Source organism: Martes martes (assembly GCF_963455335.1).
Source record: "Martes martes genome assembly, chromosome: 5".
Classification (NCBI taxonomy): domain Eukaryota; kingdom Metazoa; phylum Chordata; class Mammalia; order Carnivora; family Mustelidae; genus Martes; species Martes martes.
The window spans coordinates 107,619,280-107,644,931 of record NC_137892.1 but is presented as its reverse complement, the minus strand read 5'-3'; the positions used below and the strand labels follow the sequence as shown (position 1 = coordinate 107,644,931).

The 25,652-nt window shown below is 40.6% G+C and overlaps 1 protein-coding gene across 1 annotated transcript in view; it reads right to left on the bottom strand.

The window, feature by feature from the left end:
* Positions 1-25,652, bottom strand: part of SLIT3 (slit guidance ligand 3) — a 597,630-nt gene that overhangs the window by 523,645 nt on the left and 48,333 nt on the right. The window contains exon 3 of the mRNA XM_080803857.1: positions 21,831-21,902. Coding sequence (XP_080659983.1) covers positions 21,831-21,902 — 72 coding nt within the window. The remainder of the gene's footprint in view (positions 1-21,830; positions 21,903-25,652) is intronic.

Below are 25,652 nucleotides of genomic sequence, written 5' to 3'. Positions count from 1 at the left end.
TTTGGAGATTAAAAAAAAAAAAAAAGATTCTGAAATTCCAAAATGGATGTACAAAATGGGTTCTTGTCAAATAAATCAACCAAGAAAAATAAAACCAGCAAAGAGATTTCTTTTTTTCAAGGGCTGACTCAGAGATCTGTTTCTGTAGCAAGGCGTGCGCATGTCTCCCAGACCCTCTGCAGGGATCTGGGAGGGAAGGGAAGAGGCTGCAGACAACGGTGAGGGCTGAGAGAGGAGCCCTCCACCTTTGGTGCTACCTTCAGAGCCTGTTTACAAGTCATGCAGAACAAGCAGGCTTTTGATTTGTAACCGCAGCTTGCCCTCACCATGTAGGTTTTAAGAAGATACACAGGAGCAGGCAATGACATCACCTGCTATGGAGACAAGGAGAGATGCTTTCAAATCTTGCCTCTACTTCTCAAAGCACGGAGACTTTGGTGTCCAATCATTTAACCTCTCAGGACCCATTTCCTTTCTGGCAAACAGGAGGCTAGTAAGAAGTACTCCCTAGGGTTACAGTAAGGACTAAATAATGAAAGAATGCCAGACCCCTAACAGGACATCACTGCAGAGATAGATGGTATACAGAAAATTCCTAGGAGAGGAGATGGTTCAGCCTACCGGCCTACTATAATTACTTGACCCGGCTCCAAATGCATTACTCAGTTTTTAAATAAAATGCATAGTCCAACCGGTAATTACATAACACTCAAAATGTATAAATTTTCTTTTATATAAATTCTATCTCAATAAAAAATATTTGCTATGAAGAAGGATGTTCAAGCATGATGAATGCTGCTGAGCATTCAACAATGTCCCCAGAACACCACCTACTATGTGCCAGGTCTTGTGTGGACTGCCAGGGGAGAGGTGAAGGCAGTTCTAGAAGGGGAGTTTCACAAATGGGTTCCTCACTGGGATAAGAGTAGGGCCTCACGAGGTAGTGAGTGTAACAGGCAGGTACCCTGAAGGAAGTTCTGTTTGTCATGCCCATTGTGGGCGCAGTGAGGGAGAGTCCAGCAGAGCCGATCTACATGGGGATGGAAGGGAAGCGACGTGGGGTAACCACAGGACCCTCGGCATGGCTACAACTGTGTGAGTGTTCTGTCTGGGTTTCCAAAGCACAAGAATCACCAGTGACACTGCTCACTCACACAACAAATGTTAACAAGGGCAGGTTCTGGGCTGGCATAACGGTAGAGGCCAGCACTGCTGTGCTGAGCACTGCCATATGGTCTTTGTCTCAGGGGGCTTACCGTCTCATGAGGGAGATCAATGTTGACTGGGCATCACTAAGGAATGTATAAATACAGATTGAGATGATCGAAGGGTCAGAGGCTTGTAAGAATGTGTGAGAGAGGCCCTGAACAGGCTGGAAGGGCATAGAAGGCTTCCCTTAGCAGGTGACCTTGTGGCTGATTGCTGAAGGCTGAATGGCGTTTACTAGCTGAGGAGGGGACGGGGGAGACTGGCCATGACTGAGGGACTGAAGTCGATTTTAGAGCCTCAGAAGCCTCAGAGGGATTTTAAGCCCTATCTGTATTTGAGAAGCTCACTCTAGCTTGCTCTAGAGGGAAGAACTCCTTCCCCGGGGCCAGAGTGGAAGCGGGTGAGGAAGAGAGATCTGTGGTCCTTCAAGCAAGAGATGATGATGCCATGGGTGAGTTCAGCAGCCATGAGGATGAAGACAAGGGGAGAAACGAGAGGCCATAGTTGGAGGCAGCCTCAACCATCTCCCTCATTGCGCTGTACTCCTCCTCCAGGACTTGCCAACCTCTAGGAATAGGAAGGCCCTCCTAGCTCCTCGGAATAGTGATGTGGATGTGAAATCCGCACCATCACGTCCACTAACTACCCATCGCTGAGCAACGGGAGCTCCCGAGAACTCTCAGGTAAATTCCAGAATGCTCAGGGAGTAGGAGAGGACTAGAGAGTGGAGGTGAATGGCTGGACCTCGGTGGCAGACAGTCTCCTGTCCAGACGTGCTTTGGGGAGGCAAGAGGGACTCCTCCTCAGCCCTTGTCTTCTCCCCACCTCTTCTCCATTCTTGAGGTGGAAAGGAAGTGGCCTTACAACCACTTCCCACCAACTCAGCCCCCAACACAAAACCAAAGACCCATAGGGATCCAGAGCACTTAGCCTTGGTCTAAGTTTAGTTCTCAGGCTCCAGCCTCTGTTTTGTGGGACTGAAAAGTGATTCACCTTCCCTAGAGTCAGTGACCTCATCTATAAAATGCTGACAATAACCTCTACCTGTGGGACAGCTCAGAGAATGCAGTCAGACAGTATCTGTACAGTACCAAGTACTGTGTCTGACTGAGTAGGTGTTTAGTGAATGCTAGTATATTCACTATTCTAAGGGCAAAGCTAAGACCAAAATCACTAATGCCAGTCTGTTATCCTCAGTCTCTTTTCTCACTCTCTCACAATCTGGAGACGTACTAATGCTGGGTCTCAGGATGCTCGAAGACTCAAGATGCATCTTCAGTTTTTGCCAAGATCCAGGCCTGCAATCTCTCAGACATCTTACAGTGTGGATGTGGGAAGAGGCAATCTAACATTCTGAGCCCAGGGAATGCTTCCGTGAGATCTATACTACCACTGGAGGAGTGGCAGGGAATTTACCTGAACTTGCCACATCTGTGGGCCCCTCATCCTTCAGTCCTGTCACTATAGCCCTCACCCTGCAGGAAGTGGGGACCAGCTGGGAAAAGGGTGGCTTTCGAATGATACAGCAGTCTGCAAGATCTCGGGTGAAGGGGAGCACAGAGGCCACTGGGGAGATGAAGGTTGCTGTGCATATGATCACTGTGGCCAACCCTGGATGGGCAACCCTGGGTGGGCATCGGCATCTATTTGAGCATTCAGGAGCGAGGGAACAGCTCAACAGTCAATCCTTACATTTACATTTGCTTCCATTTTTTGGAAGAAATTTTTTTTTATATACTAAATTGTCACTTATATCTGATCATGATGACGATGATCATGTAGTTAATAGTTTATATATATATTAACCACTTACTTTGTTTCATGTCAGGTGCTTTGTTAGACACAAAACATGCATTACTTCATTGGATCCTCTCAACAACTCTGGGGTAGGTAATTCTACTACCCCTCTGTACAGATAAGATATGAAGGCATTTGCCTAAGGCTACACTGCTGGCCAGTGGAGAACCTGAGCTTCCCAGGGAGGTAGCCTGAGGATACAACCTGTGCTCTTAATCACTAAGCCCATCTCCGATGAAAATCAGTGTTTTAGTAGTACAATTTTGGTAGCACTTCACAATATTCTACAAAGAGCTGCAGTCCTTTTCTCAAGTGATCCAACAGAAACAACATCAGAGTACGTGCCCAGGTTCCCAACAGAGGGCTTGATGGCATGCTTTTCTAGAAATGACCACAATTGCCCTACTTAATCAATTATAAATGGTATATTTGTACAATGTATGGTAGAAAGTTCTCTAGTGCATGCCTATATCAAATAAATAAAGCGGTACAAGAACCAATCACATACATTTAATCACATTTTATTTACTTAGGCGCTCCTGGGAGAAGCCTAGAAGGACTGAGGGGAGGCTGGGGACTTCGAGGAAAGAGGGAGAAGAATTTTGGGGAGAAGGTCTGAGTCCAGGAGCCAGAAAGAGTGCCCAAGAGAGGGGAGTTGCCATTTAAGAGAGATTTCCTAAACGACAGAAATAAGAGGAGATGCTCTGAAAACACAAAAGCTGTCAGGGAGTGACATTACTGGGTGACAGGGAGTGAGGATGGCCAGACAGAAATTCTCTGAGTAGTGACATGGGTGCACTTGACCAGGGGCCTCTAACATGGGAAGCACTCCAAGCAAAGGTGTCCTGGACACTTTTTAAAAAGTCTCTCTAAAGTACATTTCAGAGAAAAATTGTTTCACAACATATATTTAATATATGCTCATTTTGGGCTGTTTGGTCTCTGGGTCCCTAAAAACAGAGTTAGCACACAAAACATCAATTTAAAGAGAAAAGAAATGAAAATGAAAGCATCCTGGAATATTGTTCTTCATTTTAACTCTCGAAAGCTCCTAGGGATCTTCCTGGTTTGAACCTTAATTATGGAAATTCTCATTTGTATTACATGATTTATTTAAAACCCTGTCTTTCCAAGAGAATAAAATCCAGGTTTTGAAGCACCTCTCAAAACAATTTATTCTTCTCCACTGACTAACTGCTTTGGCCAGCGATCGTAAATTTATAGTACTTTATGCCAAAGCAAAACACTCTAATAACTTAATCAAACATTTAAAATCCAGCTCACAGTCATATAATATACAGAAGCAGTTCTCTCAGCTCTCTCGTTAAAGGTCAATTACCATTTTCATTCCAAACCTCCACATCTTGGAGAAGCCCAACACACACACACACACACACACACACACACACACACACACAGCCCCCAGAGACAGACAGAGAGACATAAGCATTTTGAGATTCAAAACTTGGCTGTCATATTCCCAGACTTAGAGCAGTTCTACTTGTTAAACTTTGAAATGCGAAAATGGACTTTTCGGCTATTTCTCTACTTCTAACAAAACAGTAAAAAAGAAAGACAGTAAAACAAATAAACCTAAAATATTAATTCTTTTGCTCTTAGGCATTCAGAGGAAAGACTGGGCAGAATCTAAACCGCTGTGTTGCTGTGCCCCTCTCAAGGGAAGGAGTATAGAAATAATCATGATAATTTGCTTTGTTTAGTCTGTTTGCCTTTTTGGAGTACGTTAGCGGATACATATTTTCTGACAATGCCCTTACTCTTATCAGACAGAAAATACTATTAAGCCTGTTTTCCAAATAGAAAAAAAAAAAAAAAAAAAAAGCTTAGGCAATTTTTGACAGCAAAACAAGAACAGGAGTTGGTATGTATTTGGTCTAGGGTCTTTGGCCTAAGAGATGAAAACAAGGCAATGAGTAGTCCTTCGGATTACCTGGTCAAAAAAATTGCCCTTTTCCTCTACCCATCACTCTTAGTCCGTGATGATGATGAAGGGAAGGAGAGTCTGGGAGGGTGTCTCAGTATACCAACTCGGTGATAATCGTGCCAGTCACTGTGTGAAGCCCTTCCCACAGGAACTCTCATGAGAGCCATAAGGCGTGGGTTAGTGGAATCCACGTGCACATTTAACTCACAGGTAAACCCACGTATAGGCACTCAGCAAAAATTAAAAGAAAAGAAAAAGGAAGAAATACAAGGTACACAAGGTCCTAGCAATCATTCTTCTTCTCTCTCTCTTTTTTTTTTTTTTTTAAGATTTTATTTGACAGAGAGAGATCAGAAGTAGGCAGAGCAGCACGGAGAGAGGGAGGGGGAAGCAGGCTCCCCGCTGAGCAGAGAGCCCGACGCAGGACTTGATCCCAGGACCCTGAGATCATGACCTGAGCCGAAGGCAGAGGCTTAACCCACTGAGCCACCCAGGCGCCCCAATCATTCTTCTTCTCAATGAACCTGTGCCCCCAAATGACATGGATGAGAGATGAGAACGGCCTCCAGTCCAATCTCAGTCCCCATGCGGTGCTCACCAGGCGCATTCTGCTGGTGGAGACTCCAGTGGTCAACTGTCTTTGTCAGTATAAAATGTCCCTACATGTCTTGCTTATGGGAGACAGAACTGTCAATAATTTGAATACTTTCCATTTTTATCTTTCACATCAACTTAGAAACACGCCTCCTATTTAAAAGACTAACACTATGGGGTGCCAGGCTGGCTCAGTCAGTGCAACACTCGACTCCTAATCTCAGGGTTATGAGTTTAAGCCCCATGCTGGGCATAGAGCCTACTTTAAAAAATAATTATAATAATAAAAATTTTAAAAATAAAAATAAAAGGCAATCTACTCAATAATGATTATCCCATTTACCACATGGCACTTGGAAGCTATTGAGAAACTTGCCTGAGGCCTCATGGTTGGTAAGAGAAATGGAAAGATTTAATCCGGTTCAAATCCAAGTCTTTCCTAACTTGGAGTCCATGTTCTGCTTTTGTTTTTTTTAACTGTTTTGTTTTTTTTTAATTTAAAATACATTTAATTAACATACAGTGTATTATTAATGTCAGAGGTAGAATTTAGTGGTTTATCAGTTGCATATAACACCCACTGCTCATCACATCATGTGCCCTCTTTAATGTCCATCACCCAGTTACCCCATCCCCCCACCCGCCTCCCCTCCAGCAACCCTCAGTTTGTTTCCTATAGTTCAGAGTCTTCTACAGTTTGTCCTCCTTTCTGGTTTCATATTATTTCATTTTTTCTAGTTTTCCCCATGTTCATCTATTTGGTTGCATAAATTCCACATATGAGTGAAACCATATGATATTTGTCTTTCTCTGACTGACTTATTTCGCTTATCATAATACCCTCTAGTTCCATCCATGGCATTGCAAGTGCCATGATTCCACTCTTTTTGATGGCTGAGTATATACATATACTGCATCTTCTTTAATCATTCATCTGTCGATGGACATCTGGGCTCTTTCCAAAGTTGGCTATTTTGGACATTGCTGCTATAAACATTAGGGGGCTGGGGCCCCTTCAGATCACCGTATTTGTATCTTTGAGGTAAATACCCAGTAGTGCGATTGCTGGGTGGTAGGGTAGCTCTATTTTTAACTTTTTGAGGAACCTCCACACTGTTTTCCAGAGTGGCTGCACCAGCTTGCAATCCCACCAACAGTGTAAGTGGGTTCCCCTTTCTCCACATCCTCATCAACACCTGTTGTTTCTCGTCTTGTTAATTTTAGCCATTCTGACAGATGTGACGTGGTATCTCATTAAGGTTTTGATTTGTATTTCCCTGATGCTGAGTGATGTTGAGCACTTTTTCATGTGTCTGTTGGCCCTCTGGATGTCTTCTTTTTGAGTCCACGTTCTTTTTTTTTTCTTTTTTTTGAGATTTTATCCATTTATTTGACAGAGAGAGATCACAAGTAGGTGGAGAGGCAGGCAGAGAGAGAGAGGGAAGCAGGGTCCCCACTGTGCAGAAAGCCAGATGCGGGGCTCTATCCTAGGAACTTGAGATCAAGATCTGAGCCACCCAGGCACTCCTGAGTCCACGTTCTTAATATTTAAATCATTAGACTAAATATCCACCACATATTCCAACTAAACTGACAGATCGAAGGGCCTGTGGAAACTTTTAGAGAGTGACTCTTGTTCTTGCTTCCATCCTGAATGCTAGATGTATTACTCTTGGCCACATGATTTGTGCTCCCATTAGATCTTCAAGACTTGGTTCAAGTGATGCCTCCTGGGTAAAGCTTTCCCTGGCCTTACTGGTAGAGGTGGTCATTCCTCTGTACTCTCGAGGGTTCACCATCTGCCCTACTGAAAGTTTCGTGTTTACATGCTTGCCTTCCTAAGTAGACTGTAAGCGGCTTGAAGGCAAGGGTTCCACTGTATTCTTCTCAAAAACTCTAGCACTGACACAATTCCTGGTGGCATAGATGCTTAATAGATATTCATTACTTGGAATTGTCTGGAGATGGGTGAGCTGCTGTGGGGTGAAGTGGGAGAGGATGTTGCTGGAAAAAGTTTGAAAATACCTGTCTTAGAGGTTCTCCATGAACATGTAATCAATCTTTTTTTTCCCCCAGAGCCTGCTGTAAAATGCTTATGAGCATTTACTACAAAGCAGACACTGTCCTAAATTCTTCTCATGTATGCTATTTAGTTTTCACAACAACCTCTATGAGGTTGATATCTAGATACTTTACAGATGAGGCAACTGAGGCTAAGAGAGGCTCATTGATTGGTCCAAGGTCATACAGCAAGTACATGTGGGCCAGAACACCAGAACCCATATTCCTTACTACTTCATTACACTTTATTCCTACATATGTACTTAAATTCCTGCCATCAAGGGGCTTATAATCCTGAGTATTATTCTCCAGGGAGATGGCCTCATCACCCACTCTATGACGTTATAGTTATAGTTACAGTTGATGAGTTTAGGCTTAAGTCTCCCAACAGCCCCCTCCTCATCTGCCTTGGTCCTTCACTGCAGCCAGAGAGGAAAGGGCTTGGTGAGAGAGAATCAGGCAGCACTGACCCACACCGGCCTCTGGGCCTGCCCAGCTCAGAGCATCACATGGCGGTGAACATTTTCTCTAGCTTTTATTTTTTTCCCCTAACATTTCCCTAGTTTTAAGGCTCCCCTTCACACTGTCTTGCAATTCTTAAGGAATGAATGGAGAATATATTCCAAGACAGAAGTTACTTTTTTTTTTTCCAAAAAATAAGGAATAATAACATAAACCAATCAAAAATCCATCAAGGGTGGTGTTTCTGGTGTTGGCAGCTATACAGATACTGGGTTTTTTTTTCATGGACGTAGAGTCATTTAAGTGTAGACACCGCAGGCGATAAATTGCACAAAGAAAACCCTGTCCATAATTCTGAGTTAATAACAATGGTCAGTGTTTGATGTTGATACAAATGAGGCTAAGAAAGAAAAAGCCACATTCATGGGCTGTTGGAGTGTCGGGCGTCTAAATGATTGGCTCAAGGAACATAACACATTTCAGTTCTGGTGGGACAAGCGGGGTTCTATCTTACCAATAACAAAATAAGTCCTGCAATAATTTAAAAATATATATTTGCGACCCATGTGCGTTTAAATATATAATCTAATTATTTACTTCACATCTAATTAAAGGGTAAGTGGGAACTCAGGCTTCGAGCTAAGAACACTATTGTGTTCTGCTCTTTGGAAAAACTGAGCTAATACCAAGGCAACTCAACCCCTCCAACATTGCACGCTGCATTAACATTTCATAGAAGTCAAATTCCTCTCTAGCCCGTTTCCTTGTCTGTAAAATAAGGAAATTGGATAATACAATATCACAATCTCATTCCAGTTCCTGATGATTATGTTTTCTTTTCCTAGCACCCGAATTTGGAATAGTCCTGGATTTAAATCTCAGCATGGCAAGTTACTTTAATTTCAGAGCGTCAGAATTTTTTTTTTCTCTGCGAAAAGTACATGATAATTTACAAAAATACATTTAGAAATTTTTATAAAAAATGCTGAAACATAACAGAAAATTTTAAAAATGTATTTTGAACTTTTGTATACCCACCACTCAGATTCAGCAATTATTTTCATTTTGCTGTATTTGTTTTACTCTGTGTTCTCCATGGAACCATTTAATGTAAAGTATGGAAATCAGGACACTTGATCCCTAAACACTTCTACATGTATCTCAAAACACCGAAAGGGCTTCCTCCATAACTAGAGTACCATTATCACACTTAACAAAGTTAATAAACAATTCCCTGACACCATGTTCATGATACCCAATCCATGTTCAGATTTCCCCATTTGTCTCAAAATTTTATTTTTTTAAAAGATTTTATTTATTTATTAGAGAGAGAATGAGAGAGAGAGAGAGAGAGAGAGAGAGCATAAGAAGTGGGAGGGTCAGAGGGAGAAGCAGACTCCCTGACGAGCAGGGAGCCCAATGCGGGACTTGATCCTGGGACTCCAGGATCATGACCTGAGCCGAAGGCGGTCGCTTAACCAACTAAGCCACCCAGGTGTCCCTCAAAATTTTATTTTATACATTAGTTTCTTCCAACCAGGCTTCAATTAAAAGCCAGGAGCTGAATTTGGTTGTTATATCTGTCTCTAAAGTCTCCTTATAAAATAAATTTTTTTGAAGTATAGTATATACATAGAAAAAAAGCACAAATCTAAATTTTATGGCTAGAAGCATTTTCACCTAGTTGAACAGATCCACAAAACCTCTACCCAGATCCAGAAACAAATGATGATACACCCCAGAAACACTTTAGCGCTCTCTTCCGTTTTTACAGCCCTCCGATGATAAACATTACCCAGACTTGTAATACCATAGATTAGTTGTACCTGTTCGGAAGACTATATAAATGAAAACAGGTTATATATTCTTTTATGTCTGGGTTATGTCACTGATTCTGTTCCTGAGATATATCGTGTTGTTACATACAGCAGTTTTTGTGTGTGTATGAGTTGGGGTAATTTTTCATTTTCCATCAGGCTCTCCCATTATATGAAGAGACCACAAATGATTTTTGCTCTTGCTGATGAGCATCTGGCCTGTCTCCACTTCGGGGCTATTACAAATAGTGCTCCTATGAACATTCTTGTGTAGGTCTTTTTCTAGGATGTATATCCGGGAGGGGAACTGCTGGGTCATGGGGTATGTGTATGTTCAGCTGTAGATGATACCGTCAAAGAGTTTCGCAGAGTAATTTGTTTTCGTCTTCTTCCTCAGAAATTTGTATTATAAATGTGATAGAATGTCTTTGACCTCTGTATCTATCACTTCCTTTTAAATCCTCTTAACCTCTATACTAACTTCTTATTGATTGAAAAAACACTCATTTTCCATTTCTCTTAAAGCATTTATCTGCGCTCACGTTGCATCTAGATGAGTATGTATGCATGCATGTTTGATGTAAAACAGTAACATTTATTTTGCTTACGAATCTGTAATTCAAGTAGGGTCTGCCATTAGTGAACTTTTTAAAAACAGACGTTGTAGAGTAGAATAGATTTAGATATACATAAAAGTTGGGAAGACAGTACAGAGCAATCTTATACACCCCACACCCAGTTTCCCTTATCAACATTTTATATTAGTATAGTGTATTTGTCACAATTAATGAGCCAATATTGATATGTTATTATTAACTAAGTCAATACTTTATTTGGATTCCCTAATTTTTTATCTGCATCCTTTTTTTTTCTGTCTGAGGATAACATCCAGGATGCCACATTACATTTAGTCTTCACATCTCCTTATGCTCCTTTGGCTCTGACAGTTTCACTGACTTTTCTTGCTGTTGATGACTTTGACAGTTTTGAGGAGAACTGTTCAGATGGTTTTAAGAATGTCTCTCCATCAGAATTTGTCTGATGTTTTTCTCATTAGAATATAGTTATGGGTTTTTGAGATAGAGATCACAGATGTAAACTGCTATTTTCATTTCATCATACCAAAGGTGCATACTATCAACATGACTTAGCATTTTGGATATTGGCCCTGATCATCTGGCCGAGGTAGTAGTGTGTGTCATAGTTCTCCACTGTGAAATTTCTATGCTCTGCCCTCCCCTTTTCATACAGTACTCTTCTGAAGGCAGTTACTGTGCAAAGCCTACATTTAAGGAGTGGAGAGTTATGTTCCACACCTCTGCAAGGGCAGAAAATCTACATAAATCACTCTGAATTCTTCTGCATGGGAGATTTCTCCTTTCCTCATTCATTTATTTGTCCAATAATTTATTTATGTCAGTATGAACTCATAGATAATATAACTTTGGTTATAATCTAATACCAGTGTGTTTATTTATTGCTGAAATTATTTCAGCTTTGGCCCTTAGGAGCTCTTTCAGTTTGCTCCTATGTTCTTTTATTTAACATATCCCCTAATTGCGGCTTCAGTTTTGTTTTGTTTTGAGCACTTCCTTTCTGGCACAATCTATCTCATGTCCAGTCCTAGAATCCTCCTATTTCTCTAAGAGCCTTAGCTCCCTTTTATTGGGGAGTGGTATTAGAAACCAAGATCTGGGCACTAGGTGTGCTCACTGCTATTTTGGTGTCATCACTTCTAGGCTTTCCTGCTAACAGCAAGGAAATATGTGCTTATATACAAACAGGTCTATTTACATATTAATATATTTCTATGTATATATCCATCTGTATTAAGTGAACATATCTATATTAGTCTAAACATTTGTTCATACTGATGTCTCCAACTCTAATCCATTGACAGTCCATTATAGTTTTCTTCATTGCCTGTCTGTAATCACCCATTTCAGCACAAGAAATCTGTCTCTACCATCCAGTATCCATTGTTCAATTCCAGTACACATGTACAGTGACTTCAGAATTGTTAACTCAAGACTCCTATGGGAAACAACTTTGTTAACTACAGTACAGTTCTTACGTGTGGTTCCTTTTGCCTTTTGTTGCACAGACTCATTTCCAAATCTCCTTAAGTCAGCACCTTTCCCCCATCACCTTCAGGAGGTTGACTCATACATTCATCACTGTCTGTATTCCATCTTGGGATCCTCCAATTTTCTAAATAATTTTTAGAAATGCTCATGCATGGTGCCTGGGTGGCTAAGTTGGTTGGGTGTCTACCTTTGGCTCAGGTCATGATCCCAGAGTCCCAGGATTGAGTCCCATGTCAGGCTCTCTGCTCAGTGGGGAGTCTGCTTCTCCCTCTGACTCTCCCCACTCTCATGTTTTCTCCCTCTCATTCTTTCTCTCTCTCAGATAAATAAATAAAATCTTTTTTTAAAAGAAATGTTCATGCATTAATGTTCACTCTGTATGTTATAAAATTCTATGCGTTTTACCCTCTAATCCCATCCACGCCATTGCAAATGGCAAGATATCATTTTTGATGGTTGCATAATATTCCATTGTGTATATATATATATATATATATATATATATATATACACACACACACACACACACACACACACACACACACACACCAGATCTTCTTTATCCATTCATCTATTGATGGACATCTAGGCTCTTTCCATAGTTTGGCTACTGCAGACAATGCTGTTATAAACATTGGGGTGCATGTGATAAGTTAATTAGAGAGTGACAATTATCATATGATCTCACTGATTTGAGGAATTTGAGAAACAAGAGAGAGGATCACAGGGGAAGGGAGGGAAAACTGAAACAAGATGAAACCAGAGAGGGAGACAAACCTTAAAAGACTTTCAGTCTCAGGAAACAAAATGAGGGTTGCTAGAGTGGAGGGGGGTGGGAGGAATGAGGTGGTGGGGTGATGGACACTGGGGAGAGTATGTGCTATCGTGAGTGCTATGAATTGTTAAGACTGAAGAATCACAGAACTTTACCCCTGAGACAAATAATATATTTTATGTTAATAAAAAAATTATATGGATTTTATCAATGCAAATGTCATATATCCACTATTTCAGTATCATACAGCATAATTTCGCCATCCATAACCCCTCCACCCCCATGGCTTCACCTATTCAACCTTCCATCCCCTCTTCTTCCCTGAACCCCTAACCACTGAACTGGACTGCAAGATATGACAGTGTTTAGCTTTGTAAGAAACTGCAAAACTGTCTTCTAAAGTGATTATAGCATTTTGAATTTCCAGCAGCAACAAATGAGAGTTCCTGTTACTCTACCTTCTTACCAGCAATTAGTATTATCAGTCTTTAGTATTTCAGCCATTGTAATGAAAGGGGACAATGCTACTTCATTGTTGTTTAACTTGTATTATCCTAATAAGAAGTGATATTGAGAATTTTTCATATGCTTATTTTATATATATATATATATATATATATATATCTCTTTTGGTACAGTACTTGTTTAAATCTTTTGCCTGTTTCTTTCTCTTTGTAGGGTAGGGGGGTTTTCTTGCTGTCAAATTTTTAAAGCTCTTCATATATTTTATATGCAAATCAGGTAAGCATTTTGCAAAAATTTTCTTCCAGTCTGTGACTTTTCATTCTCCTAACAGTGTCCTTTGTGGAGCAGAAGTTTTTAATTTCAATAAAGTTCAACTGATCATTTTTTTTTCTTTTGTGGATCATGTTTTTGTTATGTTGAGAAATGCATCCCCAAAACTAAGGTCATGTACTTTTTTTTTCCTTGTCTCAGAAGTTTAATAGTTCTACATTTCATATTCAGGTCTATGATCCACTTTGAATTAAATTCTGTGTAAGATGTAAGTTTTGTGCCTAGGTTCAATTTTCTGCATATGAACATCCAATTGTCCCAGGACTATCTGCTGAAAAGACTATTCTTTCTCCATCGAATTGTCTTTGCACTTTTGTCAAGTCAGTTAACTGTATTTCAATAGATCCATTGCCTTTTTTTTTTCTGTTCTGTTAATTCATGTCTGTTATTTTACCAATGCCATACTGTCTTGATTACTGTAGCTTTATAGTGGGTCTTGAAATTGGATAGTGTGATTCTTCCAAGTTCATCCTTCTTCAGAATTGACAGTATTTATTTTGAAATTAGTTCTTTTATTTCAAAACTGTTCCCTGAGTTCTTTGTCCCTCCTTTCACATTCCATTTTTCTCTAGTCAGCTAATTTCCAAGTTTTTAAAATTCAAATTTATGTTGTACTTTTATAGTTTATAAGACCTTAAATTTATGTGGCTAGTTTTGAACTATTTACAGTTTTCATCTGTTTTGTGGATACCTCTTCCTTGCATGTTTTCATTGTTTCTAGAAGGGCTATTATACTTCTTACTCTTTTTTATTTTTCTTGTGAAAAAACATTTTGTATGTGCTTCAACCATAATCTTTTTGGTTGCTTATTTCTTAAATGAAAGAAATTCCTATAGTTTTATGAGGGAGGGGTGGGAAGTGATAGCTTTTTTAGCTTCAAGAGTCTAGAGTTCAGTCTTTGTTTTTTTGCACAAACTAATGAAAAACATGGCCTTGGAGTTTCTAAAACCTAACTCTTCTGGTGATTTCTAACACTTTCATCAAGAAGTTCTCTTTTCATTTCTACTATTGTTCCTGTTCTGATCTACTACACTCAGGAGTTTCTTATCAATGCTAGCCCTTTCTTTGAAAAAGAGCCCTGTTTTTGTTAGTTTGAAGAATCTATAGGGCCTGGAATACTCCAAGTACTAGCAGTCATTATCACATCATGGTTCCTTTGTACTTACCATGAATTGGAGCTAATCCAACTCCCTTCCATTTTTGGCAGCTTTTCTCAGGTTGGCCACTGTGTTTTCCAATGAGTACATATTGGTTATTTAAGCCATCTCCTGTTCTCAGAGTCATAAGAATTTCAGTTGGCTTCCCTCTGCTTTGTCCCACACAGATGAGATAACACAACAGTCTTGTAACCACCAGTTGTTTTTCCTGCCTACTTTTATTGGGAATGCAGAGGTTTATTAAGATACTGTGTCAACCATTTTATTATAGATGTTGCCTATGTCTTTGGTTTTGCTACCCTAGTTGTTCAGCATTTTTTAATTTGGGAAAGGCTTTTCAAATATTAAGCCAACCTGGTCTTCTTTCAATAATCCAAACTTGGTTGTATATGTCTTTTTCATACACTACTAGATTCACTTTGCTAATATTTTGTTAGGAAGTTCATATAAATATTCATGGAATATGTTGGTTTATAATTTTTCTTGAAATGTTCTTGTTGGATTTTGCTATAAAAATTATATTATCTACCCCGCCACCTGCTCTGGCCTCAGCAGGACTGCCCCCACCCCCGATCCTGTTGGCCACTGCCTCACAGGCCTGGGGGACTTTCCTCTCCCTGGTAGGAGCTGAGACCCTGTAATGCCCAACCTCGGCCTGAGTCCCGCTGATCATGACCATAGAGCTCAAGTAGCCAGTGCCCTGCTTGGCAGTCACACAAGAATCTCCCACTCTCTGGTTGGGAGAAAAAGAAAATTATATTGTCCAAATGACAAACATCTATTCTTTTTATAGAATGAATTTATGTTGATATTATTTATTCCTTAAAACTTTGGTAGAATTCACTAGTGAAGCCATCTGAGTCTTGATTGTTAGGTGGAACATTTTAATTAAAGATTTAATTTCTTTCATAGATATAGGACTATATAGACTTTCTATCCCTCCTTGCTTCAGTTTTCAATTCCACTTAATCTTTAAAATCACTGAACTAACATTCTTCAAAATCTACTCTTATTATCACTTTAATCTGTAAAATTCGTAGATATGTTCTCCTTTTTATCCTTCATATAGGCAATTTGGTCTTCTTTCTTTTTTGTTTTCTGATCAGTCTTGCTAGTTTTTGTGATTTTATTGTGTCAAGAATGAAAGTTTGGCTTTTCAGAGTTCTTAAACATTATATATATGATTCTAGTTCATATACTTCTGCTCATCCTGATTTCTTCCTTTTACTTTGTTCTTTTTCTAGTTTCTTGAGATGGATACTTTCATCAAGATTTTATCTGGGTGATGGGTATTAAGGAGAGCACAAGTGTTGAAGAACACTGGGTGTTACAGGCAACTAATGAATACTTGAACACTACATCGAAAACTAATGATGTATTATATGTTGGCTAAATGAACATAATAAAAAAGAAAAAGAAAAAAATTTATCCTTATTTCTTTTAAAATATATGATAGCATACATATGTCATAAATTGAATGATGTAACTTAAAGGCTATCCATTTTCTTTTTTTTTAATTAACATATAATGTATTATTTGCCCCAGGGGTACAGGTCTGTGAATCGTTAGGCTTACACACTTCACAGGTCTCACACTCACCATAGCACATACCCTCCCCAATGTCTATAACCCAGCCACCCTATCCCTTACCCCCCACACCCCAGCAACCCTCAATTTGTTTTTTGAGATTAAGAGTCTCTTATGGTTTATCTCCCTCCCAATCCCATCTTGTTTCATTTTTTCCTTCCCTACCCCCCCAAGCCCCCCACATTGCCTCTCAAATTCCTCATATCAGGGAGATCATATGATAATTGTCTTTCTCTGATTGACTTATTTCACTTAGCACAATACCCTCTAGTTCCATCCAGGTCATTGCAAATGGCAAGATTTCATTTCTTTTGATGGCTGCATAGTATTCCATTATATCTATCTATCTATCTATATATATATCTCACATCTTCTTAATCCAATCATCTGTTTATGGACATCTAGGTTCTTTCCATAGTTTGGCTATTGTGGACATTGCTGTTATAAACATTTGGGTGCATATACCCCTTCTATCCATTTTCTGAGCATGTCTTTGGCTGCAATTGACACATTGTGATATGTTGTATGTTTATTAACATTCAGAAAATATATCTTCCAATTTCCCCTATGATATGTTCTTTGATTCAGATGTTACTTTGAAGTATATTACTCAATTTCCAAATATTTTGCAATTTTCTAGTTATTGTTTTCTTATAGACTTGAATATTTCTGCTGTGGCTGGAGAAAATATGCCATATTATTTCAACCATTTGATATTTTTGAGACCTGCTTTGTAGACCCGTGCTTAATAAAAGTTTCATACCCGCTTGAAAAAAATGTTTATTCTACATTTTTCTGGTTGCAGTATTTTCTAAGTACCAATTAGGTCAGGTTTGCAAACTTTGTCATATTGTTCCATATTGTTACTAATAGTATTTCATATTGTTACTAATATTATAATACTCCAGATTGTTACTAATGATTATATCTCTTTATCCCATTAATTATAAGAACAGTATCTTAACTATGAATGTAAACTTGTCTATCCTCCTAATTCTGTCAATATTTGCTTTATGTATCACTAGGCTATATTTTTACACATACAAATACAGATTCCTTTCTGGTGTATTTATTCCTTTGTCATTTTGAAAAAGCCCTCTTTCTCTCCAATAATTTTTTTAAGTTTATTTTATGATAGACTTGGTACCTAGGTCACTCAGGCAATTAAGCATCTGCCTTCAGCTCAGGTCATAATCCCAGTGTCGTGGGATTGAGCTCCACACTGGGGCTCTCTGCTCAGCAGGGAGCCTGCTTCTCCCTCTCCCTTTGGTCTTCCACTCACACTAGTTCTAATTCTTTCACTAGTTTTGTGTGCTCTCTCTCTCTCAAATAAATAATCTTAAAAAAATAAAAGTCTATTTTATGTAGTATTAATAAAGCCACAGCATTCTTCTTTTGGTTAGTATTTTCATGGTATCTTTTCCATCCTTTTACTTTCAATTTTTCTCTATCTTCTTGTTTGATGTTTGTCTTCTTAAGAAGCATATAATTATTGTTTGTTTTTTATCCACTCCATCTCTTAAGTGGAGGATTAATCCATTTACATACACAATAATTATGATATTTTTGTGTTTAAGATCATCATCTTACTATTTGTTTTCTCTTTGTCTCATTTGTTCAATGTTTCTTTTTCTTTCCTTTATCCCTTATTTGAATTAACCGTATTTTTCTTTGTATCATTCTATGTCCTTGCTCCCTCTATTAGGTTATTATGTTGTTTAAACTGTTCTTTTTAGAGGTTATCCTATAAGTTGCAACATGCATCCTTGATTTAATAAGGCAATAAGCTTTTATGCTATTATCACTTCCTGGACAATTCAAAGATCTTAGAACACTTATATTCCATTGACCCTCCCAACTTTTTGCTACTGTTTCTATCTTAAGTGTCTTTTAATCTACAACAGTCAGCTCCCATCTCATTCATGACATTTTTGAAGAGACCAAGGCAGTTGTCACGTAGATTGTTCCATCTATAGGATTTACTTGTTCCTCTTAGTTTCATTTAACTTGGTCCTCTATCCTGTCTACTCTTCAGAAACCAAAAGTGAGATGTAGCTAAATTAGATGTAGGGGAAACACACTTAGCAACAATACTTTAAAGCCAATGTTTTGAATTATATATTGTCACATCAAGGACACAGTAATTCTAACTTTGAAAAATTGTTGTATGGATTAAATGAGATAGCATATGTCAAGTGTCTATAATACCATCCGATACATAGTAGGTAAAGAGCAGAATTTCTCAACCTCAGCACTGTTAACACTGAACCTGGTAATTTTCTGTTGTGGGAGCTGTCCTGTGCATTGTAGGATGTCCTGTGCTTCAGCAGCATTCCTGACCTCTACCCATTATATACCAGCAGCATATTCCTGTTGTCAACAACCAAGAATATCTCGAGACATTGCCAAGTGTCCCCTAGGTGGGAGGTGGGGGGAATTGGTTCCAGTTTAGAGCCATTAGTATAGAACAAAAACCCAAGTATTTGATAAGTATTCCACAAGTACTTATTATCATGCCTTGTGCAAAGCTTTGAGATTAAGACCCAATGAAACATGATTTCTGACTTCAACATACTGGTGGTTTTGGAGAGAGACAATAGGCAAATAGGGAATTAACAGACAGCATGATAAGGACAATCACTGTTGTATGTGAGGAGAGGCACGCAACTTAATCTGCAGCAGAGGCCATTTCATGGAATAATGGAGAACTCTGACTGGAGACCTGAGGGACAGATTTCTCTCCCCTTTCCCAGGAAGGCTCAAGAGATCAAATGAATAAAGGCCATTCATAATGAAAATCAATACTTCAGAAATGAATTATCAAAACCTATATAATTTCCAGGCTCTATTTCAGAGTATGATCGATAAAGATAAATCTACTACCAAATATAGAGATACCAGTAAGGTAAGTCAGGAGCGGGAGCTACAGATGACACCATCGGCCATCTACTTCTTCAGCTGTTAGCCGCAGATACATTCAGTTTTCCCATTCTATAGCTCTCTGTTTGGGGACACAACGGATAAGCAACACCAGATTAACACGTCAGGATAATGTCACACACACCCTCTCTTGTTGACACTGGAAAGCCTTAACTAAGGGGGCCCATCCAACCGTGCATACTGGTCCAGCCACCTACGCTTTCATTCTCCTTCCTGCCCAAGTACTTCTTTAAATCACTTGCAGTGTAAATCAGAGACAGGTTACCTGTTTGCTCATTCTGTGTCCTCTACTTCCTGGGCATACACCCTGACTACCTTTCCCAGCCTCTTCTGCAGCATACTGTGGCCATGTGAACAATTCCTAATCCAAGATATGTAACAGTGGAAGTCATATACACTCTTTCCAGGTCCGGCCCCTAGAAACCTCCCATGTGCAATCCTTCATGATGTTTTCCCTTCCAGTGGTTTGGTTCAGACACACATTGGCTCCTTGGTAGCCACTGTTTAAAGATGGCAGAGCCAAGGAGTGAAAGGAGCCTGTGTTCTTGAGTCTCCCCTTGGAGGAGAGAGGCCCAGCCACCAAGAACACCCTTCCTGGGTTGGATATGAACGAGAAGTCAACTTCTGTATTCAGCCGTGAGAGCTGAGGGTTTATCTAGTAAAGCAGTGAGCGTTTGCCTCCTATTACACAAAAGTGGAGAAACAGCCAGGTTTACCCTGCGACTGCAAGCCGCTGGGTCCGGCAGACATGCATGGGATTTCTGCTGTGTTCACCAACCCAAAGAAAAGCGCCTTTTTGCCAGAATATTTTGCTGATATTCCCCGGAGCTAAGTGGGTATGTGAGAGGCTATTTGCAGGGCCATTGCTAAAGATCACACTTCATCTAATGTCCGCAGCACAGAAATTTGAAAGGCCGTGGGCTTTGATGTCAGACAGATGTGGCTTTGAATCTTGGCTCCCGACCCCCCACCCCTGACAATTCTTTGGCTTCAATTCCCTGGGCCTCCGTTTCTTCATCTGCAAAATGAGGATAATAACACCTCATAGGAATTTAGTGGGGATAAAACAACAGATAGCATACAAAACGTCGGCATAGTTCCAAGCATGTCCAAGGTACTCAATGATCAATTAATTCCCTCCCCACAATCATGAAATGAACAAATTAGGAGTTTATTTACCTCTCTAATCAGAAGACTAAGCAAGATGTGGCCTTTTCACAAAGAACTGTATATTTATTCTTCCACAGAAACGTTTACAACCTCATACAAAAAGAACCAGGTTCAACAAATACTTTTATCTTTTTCCCTTAGTCTAAATAAGGAGAATTTAGGTTTCAAGCAACTTAAAAATGTAAGCATAAACAGAGGCAGCATTCACTATTTTTAGAACTCTTTTCCTTTATAAGAAATAAATGTCATATTTTTAAACCAACAACAGATACATACGCTGACCTTTGACCCAGATGGAGAGCAATAAAGGAGAGGGTTCACACAAAGCAGGGGCAGTACCGGGTTCTGCTGGATAATACCCGTGTCGCCCCAGATGCAATGAGTCCAAGGGAAAAGGTGGCAGATGACAAAGCCAACACATTGGTGGCAGGCCCTCCACCTGACCCACGCCCGCCTCTGTAGACGAGATTTGGTGACAGGACAGGTAACTCGAGCAGGATCCTTCTAGGGAGGCTGCTGGAGCAGTGAGTTGTGGCAGCCCTGCACCCCAACTGCAGGAGAAAGAGGCTGAAATGTCAGGCCAACCAGGACGCAGAGGGAAACGTGGAAGAGAACCGCCCACCAGTATGACTAAGTGCTCTTGGGGACAGGCCCCACTTAGAGGGCAGGAAGCAAATATCCAGATGTTATGAGCTGCCAGATGTGATTAACTGAGGAAAGGTGAAGCTACCCACTTAACCATCTAAGCAGCAGCCCCATCCGAGTGACCCAAGAGTTTTCTGCAAAAGCATTAATCATCACAACAAATGGAGGCTCCATCCATCTCCATCCCCACTGTCTTCGTCTCTCCCTCTGATAGAATAGAACCTATTTTTAAACCCTGGCACTACATTCTCTTGTGGAAACATGTGGGCTTCCTGACAGGCTGATGCTCAGAGGAGATGCAGGCACACTGAAGGTCCTGCCCACTCTCCCATCCTTGCTCTCCCGTGAGGGGCGGGGGCGGCTCTGGGAGGAGGGGGCAGTGAAATAGCGAGTCTCCAACACTGGCCTCCATGACAGCAAAACCCACTGCTGGCTTCCACCCTCTGCAAAAGGGAAGAGGCTTGGGCAAGGACCAGCGCCATGTACAGATATCGACAGCAACAGCTCAAGCCTGGGAAGAAGAAAAATAAATCCCAGATGCCAATTCTAGCATCTTTTAAAGAAAAGGAGTTTAAAAAAATAAATAAAATAAAATAAAGAGAAAGAGTTTGAAAGGATCTCCGTGTCTCTTTAACATGTATCTAATATGCTTTAAATAAAAGAGCAAACATTTCATTAAGCATTGGAGACTTTTTTTTTGGCAAGGTCGCAATGAAGTCAATTTACCAAAAAAAAAAAAAAAAAAAAAAAAAGATGACTTTTCAAGAAAGGAGGTTGTATTATACTTACAATCGCTCCAGCTGCTTCAAATCCTGGAAGGCGCCTCTCTCAATGACGCTGACCTGGTTGTCTTCCAGATGCCTAGAACCAAAGAAACAGCAGCCGTCAAGGACAAGGGGCCTGAAGGGTCTTCGTGCTAGGCTCCGGGCCCAGCAAGCAGGGTCACTCAGCCCCTCCCACAACACTCTGCCCCGCCCCCCACCCCCAGCCAGGATCAGTCTGGTGGGACAAGATAATTCACATGCCAGCTTGGTGTCACGGTAACCAGGGTTTCGCCGCCTGCACACTTCTACCTGACAGATTGGTTTCCATGCCTCTATTTTAAGAATGTTCTCAGCAAATGTCCCCCCAAGCACTGCAGGATGTTGCACAGAAAAAGAAGAGGTAAAAGCTGCTTCTTATAAAAACCACACAGATATTCAGCATCTCTTCCCTTGGAGCTCCCTCCTCTAGGGATATAAAAATACCTCATTAAAGAGGGCCTTCTCTGTGTACTCTGTCTGTGGGTCACCTAGTAGAAAGGGTGACCTTACTGTTGGACAACAGCCTGTGCCAGGAACTCTCCTCACCCCAGAGCCTGGCTATTCCCAACGTGAGGGTGATGGTCACAAAAGCTAGTCCAGCCACAGACTCCGCTGACCTCCAAAGTCCTCCATGCAGATGATTAAAAACCTAAACACTTTGCTTAAGTGAGGCTGATTCAAGGATGTGGCATATCCTAAAAACTGAGTATACAATGAAACATTTGTTTCCCTAACTTACACACACACACACACAATGGCAGCTTAAATTGGATTAGCTTTAGGTTAAGGGAAGCAATGAGGGAAGGAAAGCAATGAGGTTGCCCAGTTTTCATCCAGGACCAATCCTGCTGGCTGAATAAGACTTAGGGGGATGCAGCTGTGTTTAAAAGATGAGTCTTTGGAAGGTGGAGTTTAGGAAGGGCTGTGGGTGCCCCTGGATTAGGCAGAAGGAGAGGTGCCCCGAGCACCTAAAGGAAAAGCAGAAGGATGGGAGGCAGCTTTAAGGAAGCTTGGCCTTCATCTCAAAATGATTCCATCCAAGCCGGCCCCATGTCTCCAAGGCATTTCATAACCTCTGTACTGGGGTCCTGGTGTTTATTTTCAAGTTCATCTTCCCCACGATGCCTAAGGACTAAGAGGTTAAGAAGTTCTGTTTATTATCATAGTCTTCACCCTAACACCGTTGCCTAGCGCAGCAGCCACTTAATAAAGGCTTTTCAATAATGAAAAACTAAAGATGCCTTGGGGCCACAAAACATATGATTTTCTATCATGGAAAAGGCTAGTCTAGGACATATGAAGTGTCTGACTCGGACCACCAGAGTGATAAGGGATTTTGTTTGGGTTCAATGACATTTTACATTTTTGGTGAGTTTTTTGTAAACAATTAAAAATCAATATTTCACACACACACACACACACACACACACACACACACAGCCATATCACAAAAGAAACTCCTTTTGAAAACCCGGCTTCTGTATTTCCAAATACCAACAACTGGTGGGAACTGAGTATGGGGGCAGGCAAGGCAAAAGAGCCCCTTAGTCTCCCTCAGTCCTCGCCCACTCCAGTTCATACCTTCATGATGCTCTGTTCCCTTACCATCTTCTCACTTAACAGATGTGGACACCAGGAAGCAGGGAGGCTAAGAGACTTGCTCAGGGAGAAATTATTGGGATAAAGTGACACAGTCATCTAGGACAGATTCTCTAACCCCCACTGTATTGTGCTTGTCAAATCTGGTGTAAAACCCCTGTCTTGCTTTCTTACCAGCTGATGGCGTGACACTGGGTTATCCAGTCAACCTCTCAGGGACTCTGTTTCCTCATTTGTAAAATTTAAAAAAAAAAACAAAACTCCTAAGTCCTTGTGAGGGTAAAAATGGAATAAAGTGTGTAAATTATCTAGTCCAGGATCCGGAGTACAATCAGAGGCTTAATAAATGTTCTTTTCCCTTCCCTCGTCTTTCCCTCTATTCTGCCATATGGCGAGGAGGGCCTTGGAATGCCAACAGACTCACACTAGCACATCCCGCTAAACAAGGAACCAGTTCAGTATTAGTGACTGGGGATTTGTTTAGCTGGGTTTTTACTATCAATCAATCCACAGCGCTTGTTGTCATAAGTTCCCAATTATAACAAAGAGCAACACTACAGTGACTGAGTGTGATATTCTTGCTGGGTTTCTGAAGGAGTTTAACTCCAACTGCCGATGAATCTTTGAGTTCTGTACTAATTAACCTAACACTACTGGCTTCTTTCAGAAAGGAGAGCCAAAAAAAGCAAAGACATCTGTATTAGATATCTGCCCCTTTTCTACTTTGCTCAGGCTCAGGGAGGATAATTTTTATCACTTCGAGAAGCTTCTCGGACTCTGGTTTCCAGTTGAAGGAGCCAATGGAAGGAACCGGCAGAAAATGAGAGGGTGGGATGGAGGGATATCCTGGGATTTATTCCTACCTCTTTCCCGGCCAAGTAACTTCAGATTGACTGTGTCCCTCTACCTAAGACCACAGATCCTGCCAGGTAGTTCCTACCTTGGTGGGACCTTTGAGGCCCAGAGGACTGGTGTAGCTCCTTGTTGCTAGCCCCAGGAAACCGCACCAGGTCTTCTTGGTTTCTTTTAACTTTGCCCACACCTTTGTATAAATAATTCCTTATTTAGCTCTCCTTATTTGTCCTGAGTGAATGTTATCTCTTTCCTGCTGGAATCCTGGCTGGTAAGGTAACTGAGGGTCCCTTTCTAGATCTACTTCCTAGACCTATGAGAGTCTAGCCTAGTACCTGACTTTTAAAGGTACAATAAATAATCAACATCTGATGAACGATCGAACGAACGAACGAATGAACGAAGCAGCTGGGAACCTTCCATCCAGACCTGTAGGCTGAGATGCAGTGCAGGAGCTTGGGCTAATGCCATTGCTATCCCTCTCATTCTACTGACCAGATGCAGGCAGTCAGGGATCCAGGAAAGGTTGGATGCCCAGAAAGGCTGCCCATGGTTTGAGTCTGTTCTGAGTTAGAGACACACAGACTGTGTTCATTTTCAGCTCTTTTAGCATTGATTTTTTTTAGTTTTAACACTGGATCAGAATCGGAAATCGCCCCATGTGATGATGGCTGGGGAGGAGTTTAACTCTTTTATTAACCCCATTTGGGATAAAGCTGGCTCCCACATTGTGGGCATAGCAGAATTCTTGCAACAGACTACTGAGAAATGAAATATAATTGATAACACCAGAAGAGATCTTTTCCTACCCTCACTCTGTGAGAGAAAGAATTGTTATGGGCAATTCTTCTATCTTCTCCTTGAATGTACTTTATTTGGGGTAAATTGCCTTGGGATGAGACCAAAGTCCCCCAATCTCCATTTTATCTGCTTTTGCCCATTCACTTGCACTGTATTAAAAGTTCTGCATGGGAATAGGTGGCAAGCTCAAATTATTCAAGACTATTGAGTCTTTCCTGGCTTCACTATAAATTGTAAATAAGAAACAGATATAGGGAATGTGCCAAGGTGTGATGAAAGCTTTTCAAAAAAGATAGTTGTCTAGGTTACTCAGCTAAAAAGAATAGATTGAGGGAAAATATGGTTTAAATGTCTGGGTATTTCACTGGTGTGAGAAAGCATTTCAGCTATCCCACCTAACAGATTCTTTCACAGTAATAAAGGGCCACTTGAATGGGATTGTCTTTGAGTTGATAAGGAAGATAATGAAACACAGTATATTAACAGAGTCTGTAAAGGGGGGAAGGGGGAGTGTTTTGGTGTTGCTTATCAAAATAAGAAGAATGTGCCAATTAAA